Source organism: Stegodyphus dumicola, chromosome 5, assembly GCF_044657685.1.
Source record: "Stegodyphus dumicola isolate Sdum_Otavi_A_Nest chromosome 5, ASM4465768v1".
Classification (NCBI taxonomy): Eukaryota; Metazoa; Arthropoda; class Arachnida; order Araneae; family Eresidae; genus Stegodyphus; species Stegodyphus dumicola.
Genome location: NC_140772.1, coordinates 161,929,944 through 161,942,024, shown reverse-complemented (window position 1 = coordinate 161,942,024; position 12,081 = coordinate 161,929,944). Strand labels below are relative to the sequence as shown.

Sequence of the window (12,081 nt, the reverse complement as noted above, 5' to 3'; positions counted from 1 at the left end):
GTAATGAGATTAGTTTGGAAAATAACTCTTTTAAATTGACCACTGAATAGGATGTTGGAAATTTTTTTAATTAGACATTGATTATTGACCAATTATTAAAATTCACAATTCAGTAAGGATCTATAAATACCTCTCAATGAAATATAATAGTATTAAAAAAGTGAAATGTTTCTCAAAAATCACAGTGGAATGTCTTTATTCAAGAGACTAACCTAACATTGAAGAAACTGAAAGAACTTGATTAATGTATTCTGTAAAATTAATTAGTGTATTTTATTTTAGTTGCAAGTTGTTGCAACTAAACAACAAAGAGTTTGTTATTTTCTAGATTAACAACATTTCTCTTGGTATGAAACAAGTATGGAACATAATAAAATTGTAAATTATTGATCAATGACAAGAAAAATTAGTGCTTTAAGAAGAGACTGTTGTCAGCAATTATGGAGTATTGTTACCATTATGAAAGCTATTTGCTATTTATAGCTTTTTTAATTGTTTATTTATTTTATTTATGAAATTGTTAAAATTTATGAAAGCTAAGCTGTTTATTTATGAACAGTCTAGCTTTATGTTGTTATATGTATTATTTAACATATATATAGGCTAGGCTGTTCATAAATATTTGTGCTAGGCTGTTCATAAATATTTGTTTTATTTACGAAAGAAAGGAGCCCACCAGCGGCCGAGCGGTAAAGACGCTGAACACTGGTAGTTCGGTCCGAGGTTCGAATCCCGCGAACGGGCTGGCTGCATGGGCGTTTTCGTGGTTTTCCCCATGTGTAACGTGTATACGAGCCAGTTTCCCTTAGAAAGTCCTCCACGAAAGGCATCCCTCCCCTTAGGCAGATAGCCCTAGTGTGCTTTGCCATAATTAAATACACACACACACATACACACATTTATTTATGAAAGCTTGCTTTTAGCAGAGCAGTTTTAGGTTTCAAGTGTAAAAGTAATGTATTGTATAAATTAAACAATAGACATTGTTAGATGTATTAAATGTCGGTGAAATTTGACTTTTTAATTTTAGCAGCACATTTATAACATAACATAATCTTAACATGTTAAAAGTTGTGTACTTCAGTTACTTAGGCCATGCTTTTCAGTGTGCATTTAGATCTGTATCATCATAAATTAAAGTTAAAAAAAAATTAAAAGAAAGCAAAATATTTATTATTTCTCAGCTCTATGCCAGATGTAGTATTTTTAATAATTACTATAAATGTGATATATTCACAATTCTGGTGTTGCATTGTTATTATTAGGAATTATTTCTCAGATTTTTATCGTGTATTAAATACATTGAAGGAAGTTTTATATAATTACCACTTAAGAGAACTATTAACAGATTAATGAATTTGATGTTAAGTATGCACAGACAAGGATGTGATTATGGAGCAAATGTACTTGATAAGCATTGTGGATTGTAGAACAAATTAAGCAGTGTAAATCCTACAGTTTTTTCTTATACCTTGTGGATCCTTTGTGAATCTCGTTCATTAAATTAAGCTATAAATGATGCTGCCAAAGTAATATTTGAAAAAAATTAAATTCTGCAATGCTAAACACAAATTATGTGTATCCCCCCTGCATCTCTTTACAGATGAAGCATCTTAAATAGTAGTGAAATGCAGCCATTTCATACAGGTTAGTGAGAATTGCTTCCTAAAATTTATTCAGTTTAGTGAACTGATTATTAAAATTTAATTGTAATGCTTATTTAAGTAGTTTATTGCAATTAGTAATTAGTTTTATCTTGTATCTACTCAGCAAATCAGTTCTAAGCGATTTTAAATCCTTTTACTGATAATAAACTATATTAATAGGCAAAATCTGTAGGGGTACAACAAGGATTACTAGAATATAAACAGGACCTTAAGAACTGAAGATGTGAGACTGGCCATTAAAGTATACGTCAGTGACTTTATTGTGTAGTCTGCATCTGTAGTTATTTTAAAGAAATCTTTTCACTTGTATCTGCATTCTTTAATTACAATAGGAGGTACTTGAGCACTGCATTTGGGATACTGAAATTCAGAGTTATTTGCAGTTTTGGTCTCAGTATTAGATTTAAAATTTAGGATTAAAATGGATGGAAAACAGTACTTCAATAAAGGGCACATAGAATGTGCCCTTTCTGAAGCACTGTTGGAAAATTATCATCTCTGTGACGTGCACCTGAGGCACAAATGGGGAGCGTACTGAGAAATTGTGAAAAGCTAATCAAAAATCTAATTTACAAACTACTAGCAAAGCAATCAACTGAAAGTGGTAGTACATAGTGATCAGCTTTCAGTCCTAGAATGCTTTATCTCATTGTAGCATACATAAGGAAGAAAAACTCATTTAAAGCTGCACTTAAATTTAAGAGTCGATTTCTAAAATCAAATTTAATGGCTAAAGCACTCAGAATGCCAAAACAATGGATTTAAAGGCTTATGATCTCAGAAAACCAGGTGATTTGTTAAATCTCGCTTAACACTGTCATTAAAATTGTTGTGAATACAGTCTTAAATATAACCAGTTGTACCTAAGGAAGGATGTGTCACGATTTCAAAATAATTTAACATAGTGGGACAACTCTGCATGTATGTTTTACATTCCCAGGTTCTGAATATTTGGATTCAAACACGTATTTTGCATTGTTGTAAATCTTGTGCTTTACTTTAAATACCGTATATACCCGCGTATAAGTCGACCCCCCACTTTGAAGTCTTTTTTTTGTCCAAAATATCTCGACTTATACGCGGGTATATACGGTAAGTGTAATCATAAATCTTAGTCTTACAAGTTTGCAAATTGTGACAAAAGGTAATTTTTTGCTTATACAAATTTTAGTTCATGATTCCAATTATCTGATAACTTAAGGGTACATAAAAAGGAATATGATAGGTTACAAAATGTAGGATTTTTTTAAACAATAAATGTCATACTCAAAAGTTGGAGATATTTCTAATTTTGTATTTAATGTATCGAATATTATATTCTTAGGGAAGAAGTGAAAGAAATTCTTCAGAAAAAGAAGGAAGGTTCAAGAACACTTGCAGCATGGGAAGAAAAAATGAATGAAGTGAGTCTTTCAGTATTTGCTCATTTTTTAATCCAATTCGTTAAAAGTTTTGTATATAATAGCTAAAAAATAATTTTTTTAGTTAAAATTCTGCTTCTGAATTTTTTTTTTTTTCCTATATCTTTTAGTTGCTAAGTTATATTTAGAAAAATTCTGAAAAGACCAAAAATTGTTATTTTTAGTATGCAAAAAGATAAATTAAGGAACAGTGGAATAATATTGGTGATTAAAAGTTTAATATCGGTTTGGACAAAATTCAGGAGAAACACACATATGGTTAGCAAGAAATAAGTTTAGCGTTAAGTGGATTTTTGTACTTGAATGATCCAAACAAGATAAAATTTAAACTACAGGGGATTAAAATGACGTGCTTACATTTATTAAATAAAATATTTTAGTACAAAAATCCACCCATAGGCGGCACTGCTAGCACACATAAAAACACTTAATAGGCTTTAGAAATGTTGAGTGTGCTGTAATGCAAATGATATTTCACATTTTCAATATATGCAAATAAATACCATTTGTAAGTGTCACCTATTGGCAGATTTTTTTATACTAAAATTTTTTATTTAATAAATTTCAAGTGCATCATTTGTACATAATGAGGAGTCAAATCCTTCAGCTTTGTTTCTTCTTTTTGGGTCGCTGTACTTGCATATGCTTCAATATGGAATTATTCAATTCAGAATGAGCAAAATCAGAGAAGAAGGTGTGGCCGTACAGTAACCATTTTTTATGAATTGAGTACTCTGGTACATAGACTGAGTTTGTACATATATATATAGTTATATGAAATATTGATTCAAAATGAAATATTTTGGGAATTCTGGATATTTATAAATTTTAGGACTTAGAACAGCATATGTGCAGTTCCACAAAGATTTATATTTGAAGATATATTATATGTACAGTCCCACAAAGATTTATATCTTATATCACAAAACCTGCTAAGATGTTTTGTGTATGATGGTAAACATTTAGTTGCTACTGGAACGGATATGGGAGATAATTTGTATTCTCTTGATTTATGTAATGAGTGGGCTTTAATTACTGATAAAAATATTTCAAACGAATTATTACATAAAAGAGTGGGCCATTTAAGTGAAGGAGAAATGACCAGATTAAAAGATATGGTCGAAGGTTTTACATTTAACAGAAAATTGTTAAATTGTGTGTCATGCATTAAAGGCAAAATGCATAGACAACCATTTCCCAAGGAAAAAGCTAAGCGTGCAAAAGAGTTATTAGGCATAGTATACAGTGACTTGTGTGGGCCTATGAATGTTACATCAATTGGTGGTTCTTGCTACTTTATTAGTTTTATTGATGATTTGTCACGAATGACTTTTGTGTATTTTTTGAAAAATAAATCTGAAGTTTTTGAAAAATTCAAAATATTTCAAGCATTTGTTGAAAGGCAAACTGGAAAATCAATCAAAATCTTACACTCAGATAATGGTACTGAGTATGTAAACAATGAGATGGATAACCATTTAGCATCAAATGGAATTCAGCATCAAAAATCTATTCCATTTACACCAGAGCAAATGGGTGTAGCTGAACGTAGTAACAGAACTCTTGTAGAGCGAGCACGATCAATGTTGGTGAATGCTCACCTTGATCAAAATTATTGGGCTGAAGCAGTGCAGACTGCAAATCACTGTAAAAATATATCTTCAATTATTGCAGTTGCAGGTATGACCCCTTATGAAAAATGGTATGGGGATAAGCCAAATTTAGAATACTTGAGAGTATTTGGATGTCGTGCATTTGCTCACATTCCAAAACAAAAACGTAAAAAGTGGGATATAAAAGCAAAGGAATTAATGCTTGTTGGGTACTGTCAGGATAGAAAAGGCTATCGATTAATAGATCCCAAAACTTATGAAATAATAAATGCACGAGATGTACAATTTTTGGAAAATGAAATGTACTACAAAAAGGTGCATTTGCTCACATTCCAAAACAAAAACTTAAAAAGTGGGATATAAAAGCAAAGGAATTAATGCTTGTTGGGTACTGTCAGGATAGAAAAGGCTATCGATTAATAGATCCCAAAACTTATGAAATAATAAATGCACGAGATGTACAATTTTTGGAAAATGAAATGTACTACAAAAAGGCAAGTAATATGCCAAAATTCTATGATGAATCCTCATTCAGTGGGAGCGTGATTACGACATTTTCAAATACTGAGAATGCAATAGCTGATGATCAGAACGGTGAATTGGAAGGGATGGTTAATGATAATACTCAGTCTGATCATGAATTAGTTAATACTAGTATTAAATCTAATCACGATGAACATAATACTGCTCAAAATGATAGCCATGATGACAGTAGTGTATTTGATGAGCTACCTATGTTGACTAGAAACAGAAAACTTAGATTCCCAAATAGTTATCAGGACTTTGACACACACAGGATGCCAGAAATGCCAATGCCAAATTTAGATCGAATGTGCTTTGTTAAAGCTTTGGCAGCAGCAACAAATGGTGTGTATTCTGAACCGAAAACCATTGATGAAGCATTAAGGGGCAATGATGTAAACCATTGGAAGGATTCTATATGTGAGACTATATTAGACCATATTGAAAAAAAAAAAAAAAAAAAAACATGGGAAATAACAGATAAACTTTATGATAAAAACATTGTAGATTGTAAATTAGACCAAAATCAAGTGTTATCTAAACTGCAGATACCAACTAGTGAGGAACAAAAGCTACCTGTTCCTTATCAGGCTGTCATTGGGAGTCTTCTTTATGCAGCTCAAGTAACACGGCCAGATATAACTTATGCTGTGAATTTCCTTAGCCAGTTTTCCAATAATCTGGCAAGGGTTCACTGGAATGTTGTCAAGCGCATCATGCGGTATCTTCGAGCCACTACAGATGCTACATTGTCTTTTCAAAGGACTATAGTGTTGATGTCCTTGGTTACAGCGACTCAAACTATGGAGGTGATGCTGGGGATCGACGATCAACCACTGGATATGTTTTCCTCATCTGAGGTGGTGCAGTGTCATGGTGTAGTAAGCGTCAACCAACCATTGCAACTAGTACAACAGAAGCTGAATATATGGCTCTGTCTGCAGCTACTAAAGAAGCCATATGGCTCAATAAAATTGTTAAAGAACTTGGGATTATTACTGCAAAGCCAGTATTATTATACTGCGATAACAACAGTGCTATTAATCTCAGCAAAAATAGTGTGTATCATGGTAGATCAAAGCATATTGATATACAACATCATTTCGTGCGAGAAGCTGTGAAACTTCAGCAAATTGATATACAATATAAGACTACTAATGATATGATTGCAGACTTTTTGACAAAAAATGTAAACAGTGCAAAACATGAAATGTGTGCAAAAATGATGGGTTTAAAATGAAGACCAATGTAATTTAATGTTTTATTATACGTGCTGATGTAATTTCTCATTGTATTTAATTAGGATGATATTTAAACCTAAAGTGGGAGTGTAAAAAGGGTTAACTTTAAATATGTTCTTGGCCCATAGATGGTGCCACTGTTTTTATATTCTTCTATAACTGTGCACTCCAATAAAACTTCACAAAACTCCCAACAGGTATGTTGTGTATTATTTATTCTCATGCATGCAAGTAACCACTCTCTGCTATATTGAGTTTCTAATAGCATTGTAATCTAAAAAAAATCTGTATTTGATAATAATAATTGTTAACACTGTTTTTAATCTTAAATTAGTTTTTAAAATAAAAAATTTCATAAATTTAATAGAATTTAGCAAATTATGATGGTAAAAAGAATTTAAAGACATATGTGAAACTGATGCCTGTAGAACAGTGGTTCATCATCAGACAGAAAATCATTGACCCTCTTTTTCAAAACTAGCAAATACACATAATACATTTATTTAGCTTGTTTTCTAACATTTTTTTTATAAATGAAACGACAAAAAGTAAATTGGTATAATGGTAAACACCAAAATTTGAAGAAAAGTAATTTGTTGTATTCATATATTCAAACTAAATACTTTATAGAATCTCATTCTCTTAGGTAACATTAACTTAATGACATCATTAAAAAACTTAAATTATAACTACGTAACATTTTCAGAACCAGCCTCTTATGATAACATGAGATTTTAAGTGTTAAAAGAAAGTCTGTGTTAAAAGCTATGTAGATTCTTTATCACAAGGTACAACTTTTCAGCAGCTCATAACCCTTCCAGAAAATCTGAAAGGAAAAAGACTTTAGGAAAATATTCTACAAACATGATGTATAGTAGACTAGAAGAGAAACACGCTAATGTGACAATCAAAACCGTGAAAAACAACCTTATATTTAGCGTAGGTATAATGATTAGCGAAGGTATTCATTATACCTACGCTAAATATAAGGTTGTTTTTCACGGTTTTGATGATGTATAGTTTTTAAAAAACAATTTAATTTTATCTGTATTTTCATTCTGCTTATTTATTCCACAATTAAATCTCTTCCCCTATCTCCTCGGAGGAATGGGAGTGTGATATCAAGACACTGTTTTTTGTAAGTGTGTTTGCAGACACTACCAGCTAACCAATAACCTACACATTAATAGTACTTAAAAGTAAAAGTTACACAGCACATTCGAAACCTCAAAGATACTCTATTTTCAAAACTGCACCAAGACCGTGATTTCAACTTGAATGTTGGCTGTAGAGCCTAACTTAACTTATGCACACAGCTAATTTTAAGTTAATGTTTCTTAGTTTGATAGCTTGCACATTACATTTCATTCATACAATATAATTAAATTGTTATAACTAGGCAAGTCTTATTAAACTAAGCATATATATTTGTGAATACTTTTCACAAAAAAAACATAAAATGTAACACATTGAATAAACTATTTACAATAGAAATTTAACTTGCACTTTACATCAAGATCCACGAAATGCTTTGAAATTCTTAACATTTGCACATATGTTTTCTGATAGCAGTCTTTCAGATTAAAATTACCATCTTATTTCTCGGTAACATTAAAATAAGCATAGATAGTTGCAATTTAACTTTGAGCCACTTTTCTTACTTGGATGAAAAGTTTAAGAGAATTTATCAACTCGTCCTTCTAGATATAAAAAAAAACTTAACTTTAATTTTGTTTTTACCTTCGTAAAGTTATCTTTTCAATCTTTGGTACTCTTCCATATGTCTCTTTACAGATTTTTTCCATCTTAGCAACACTTCTATCTGACAGACCCTTAGGCTTTGGCACTGGTTGGCATCTTTCCTCATCTCCATTCTCTTCGTTGCTGCATCCCGGAACCTTGTGATTTTCGTTCGAAGCTGGGGGTTTTCAGCTGGGTCAGTCATTTGCATCCACTTGGTTGATTTTGCTGATCTTTCCTTCTCTTGATCAGGCAGTTGGCACACTGAATTTTCCTTGGCACGTCTGCAGCTTGTTCAACTGGTTCTTTAGCCATATCAATATTGGATCCTCTCCGTACTTTGAGTCTAGTGCTGGGACATTTCCTTTGGAGTTTTGGCTTAGTTTGGCTGTCCTTTGGTAGGTCGCGTCACCTTCTGGATTCACTGCCTCTTGGCCTTCCTTCTATTTGTGTCCTAGGTTTCTTTATATGTTCCTGTATATTCACTGTTGCCTTTCTTTTTATAGATGGCATTTGCATTTTCATAGGTGTTTGCACACTCTTGCAAGTTTAATTTGGTCCACATTTGCCATTACTTATTCCCCATCTTTATCTTTCAAATATCCTCCCCTAATTCTCTCAATTACGTATGGGCCTTGAAATTGAGGACATAATTTGGCAATTCGTTCTTTACTTCCCTATGACAGAGAATATATAATTTTTAATATTTGATCTCCCACTGTATAATTCACTTCCCTCCAATTCTTATTGTAGTATATCTTTTGTTTCTCCCCAGCCATGTCTGAATTTTTAATTGCTTCATTCATTTGGAATTCCAGGCCTTTCATCTGTATAAAGAATAATTTGTCCAGTGGCATAAATTAACTGTCAGCCTAAAAAGGCCTAAGAGCTTTCAGCCTGGACTTTTTTCCTGCAGTATCATGCTTTGCTGTTCGTAATGCACTAACTCATTTACCTTGCTATCCCACTGCTTATGACCTCTCAGGGGCTCACTTTTGTGAGTATGTGTGTGGCAATCCTGAGGTACCCTAGCCCTTCAGGGCATCATCATCTTGGTGAGACGGGTGTCAAGATTCTGGAGCCCCTGTCATCTATCCTCTTTTCTGTCTCCTCTCCTCTCCTCTGAGCTGATACTTTTCTCCTTCATTTTTTTCTCCCTTGTGGTTTTCCTTTTCGGAGGTTGGGGCTTGTGGTAAGAAACTGGAGCAGCCCTTGTTTATAGGTTTCGAGTGGCGAGAAAACTGCCCACGTGTTTGCTGTGCATGGAGACCCGTGTCGCTGGAAAGGAGGGTCCCTGGTTGTTGAGAGGTCCTGACACACTGCTTTGGCCCTTGCTTCAGCTAAACGGGTGGCACCTTGTCGTCCTCATTGGGGTAAATCGGCTGGTCACTAATCCTTGTGTCAGTGGCTTTGGGATAAGCTCTCGGGAGTACCTGCTTTTTCGGGAAAGCCGATTGTAGGGCTTCAGTTTGCATATAGGTCTGGCTAGCCCTAACGCAGCAATCTCTGTTTCCTTCTTGGGCTCTGTGGTGGGTGGGCAGTCGAATCTGAATCTTTATTTCTCTCAAATATGGCAAATTCTAAAATATACACAATAAGAGACTTTGTCATAATAAAAGTCAGTAAAGTAGTTCCAAGGACTAATTCTTCTGAAAAGTCAAATGTTAAAAAAGCGGATGTGAACAATTCTAACAAGTCCATGTTTCCTTGTAGTATCAAGCCCTTCTGGTGAAATGCAAAAGATATCATCTTCATTCATAATTAACAAGTATATTAAATCCCCTATAGGTGAACCAAGAAACATAAAACGTCTTTGGTCTGGAGATTTGCTTATCGACACAACTTCGCCCATACAGTCTGCCTCCCTTCTTCGACTAACCAAGCTCGGGCAAATTGATGTAAATGTATCTGCACATAAAACACTTAACTTTTGTAGAGGCATAATTTCGGAATTTGACCTCTGTTTCTAAAGAAGGGTTACTTTCCGAGCTTGCCAATCAAAAGGTTTGTGCTGCCAGGCAGATTGAGATGCGTAAAGAAGGTCAGTTAATAGACACAAAATATATGATCCTGACCTTGAAGTTGCCTGATCTGGCTAAGAATATTAAGGCTGGATACCTCAATTGTCCTGTATGCGCATATATCCCCAACCCGATGCGATGCTTTCAGTGCCAGCGTTTTGGCCACACTAAAATCTCCTGCCGTGGCAAACTCATGTGTGCACATTGCTCTGTGGCTGGCCATGATAGTGACACATGTACTGCTGCCCCACTGTGCATAAATTGCAAGGGTGAACGTGCAGCTTTCTCACACTCATGTCTCAAATGGAAAACAGAGAGGAAAGTCCAGGCTATTAAAATTAGGAGAAATATATCATATGCAGAAGCCAAAAGGATAGTCAAAGGCACTGAACCACGAACAGGGATGTCTTTCGCTAGTGCTGCAAAATCAGTGCGTTCTGTTGGTACCCAAACTTCAGTGAGCACACAAACACCAGCACCTAAAACCCAGCCCAAAATAAACAAACCAACTTACGAAATACAGAAAACAGAAACAATAATTAAAAAAAAAAATAAAAATAAAAAAAGTTATGTCTGGTATGGGTACTGCTTTGGACCATCTAGTAAATCTATCTATCATAGTTAAACAATAATAATTATCTTGAGAAGGAGATAGTGGACTAATGAGGTTAGGGTGGGCATGATCAAATCTCTGTGATTGGTCTGGAAACTTCATTAACGGGGTTCTAGTGTGTCTGCTTAAATTTTGTAATTCTGGATTGCTCTGTTGCATTTTAGCAATTTCTTCATAGTCAATAGGGTAAGGCATGCTTATCGCTTCTATGTGCGAAAGTGCGTCCGTGTCAAAATTCTTCGAAACTTTTATATGGTGAATTTCAGTGATGAATTGTGAGATAAAGTCTAACTGCCTAGTTTGACGAGGTGAATGCTTATCCAAACACTGCCAAAATGAATACGTAAGCGGCTTGTGATCGGTGATTAAAGAAAAATTCCGTGCTTTCAACATATGCTTAAAATTCCTAATAGCAGCAGAAGCTGCCAATAGCTCCTGATCATAAACGCTATAGTTCCTTTCTGCTTGCAAAAGCTTTCGTGAGAAAAATGCAAGAGGCTGTAAATTTCCATCAACTATTTGTGATAGTGTTCCGCCAATCGCAAAGTCTGACACATCAACCTGTAAAACCAACTGGGTACCTTTCTTCGGGTGCACTAAAAGAACCACATTCGCGATTCATTGTTTACACTTTTGAGTGCTTCCTCAGACCAATTCAGGATTGTTTTATCATTTTTCTGAGCCCCCTTTAAATATGAAGTTAAATGTATTTGCTTCTGGGCTACGTTGGGTAAAAATTAACGCTAAAAATTTAAAAATCCTAAAAATCTCTGCAAATTCATTACCATTTTAGGAAGCGGATAGTTAAATATCGGTTTAACTTTGTTCATCAGAGGCTTGGTACCATCTTTATTAATTAAATGTACTAAGAAAGATGTTTTGGGAATGCCAAAAACACATTTCAAAGTATTAGTTGTCAATCCATATGAAGTTAATCTTTCAAAAATAGTATGTGAGATTTATGTTTATCTTCTGTATCACTAAATATCAAAATATTATCTAAGTAGACATAAGCAAATTTTAGGTCTCCAAGAATTTCGTTCATAAAACTTTGAAAGGTTTGAGCTGCTCTGCACAGTCCGAAATTTAAAAGCGGAAATTCAAAAAAGACCAAATGGGGTGCAACTGCAGTTTTCAGTATATGATCTGGATTTAACTGGTATATGATGATATGCCCGAATGATAAAGAGCATAGTCCCAACACAGACGCAGATGCCGAAGTTTATTTATTCCAGTGGAGCAC

The 12,081-nt window shown here is 34.0% G+C and overlaps 1 protein-coding gene across 1 annotated transcript in view; it reads left to right on the top strand.

The window, feature by feature from the left end:
- LOC118206029 (protein FAM133B-like) overlaps positions 1–12,081 on the top strand; it is a 59,518-nt gene that overhangs the window by 23,124 nt on the left and 24,313 nt on the right. Inside the window, exon 3 of the mRNA XM_035378306.2 lies at positions 2,992–3,070. Within this exon, the coding sequence (XP_035234197.1) occupies positions 2,992–3,070 (79 nt within the window). The remainder of the gene's footprint in view (positions 1–2,991; positions 3,071–12,081) is intronic.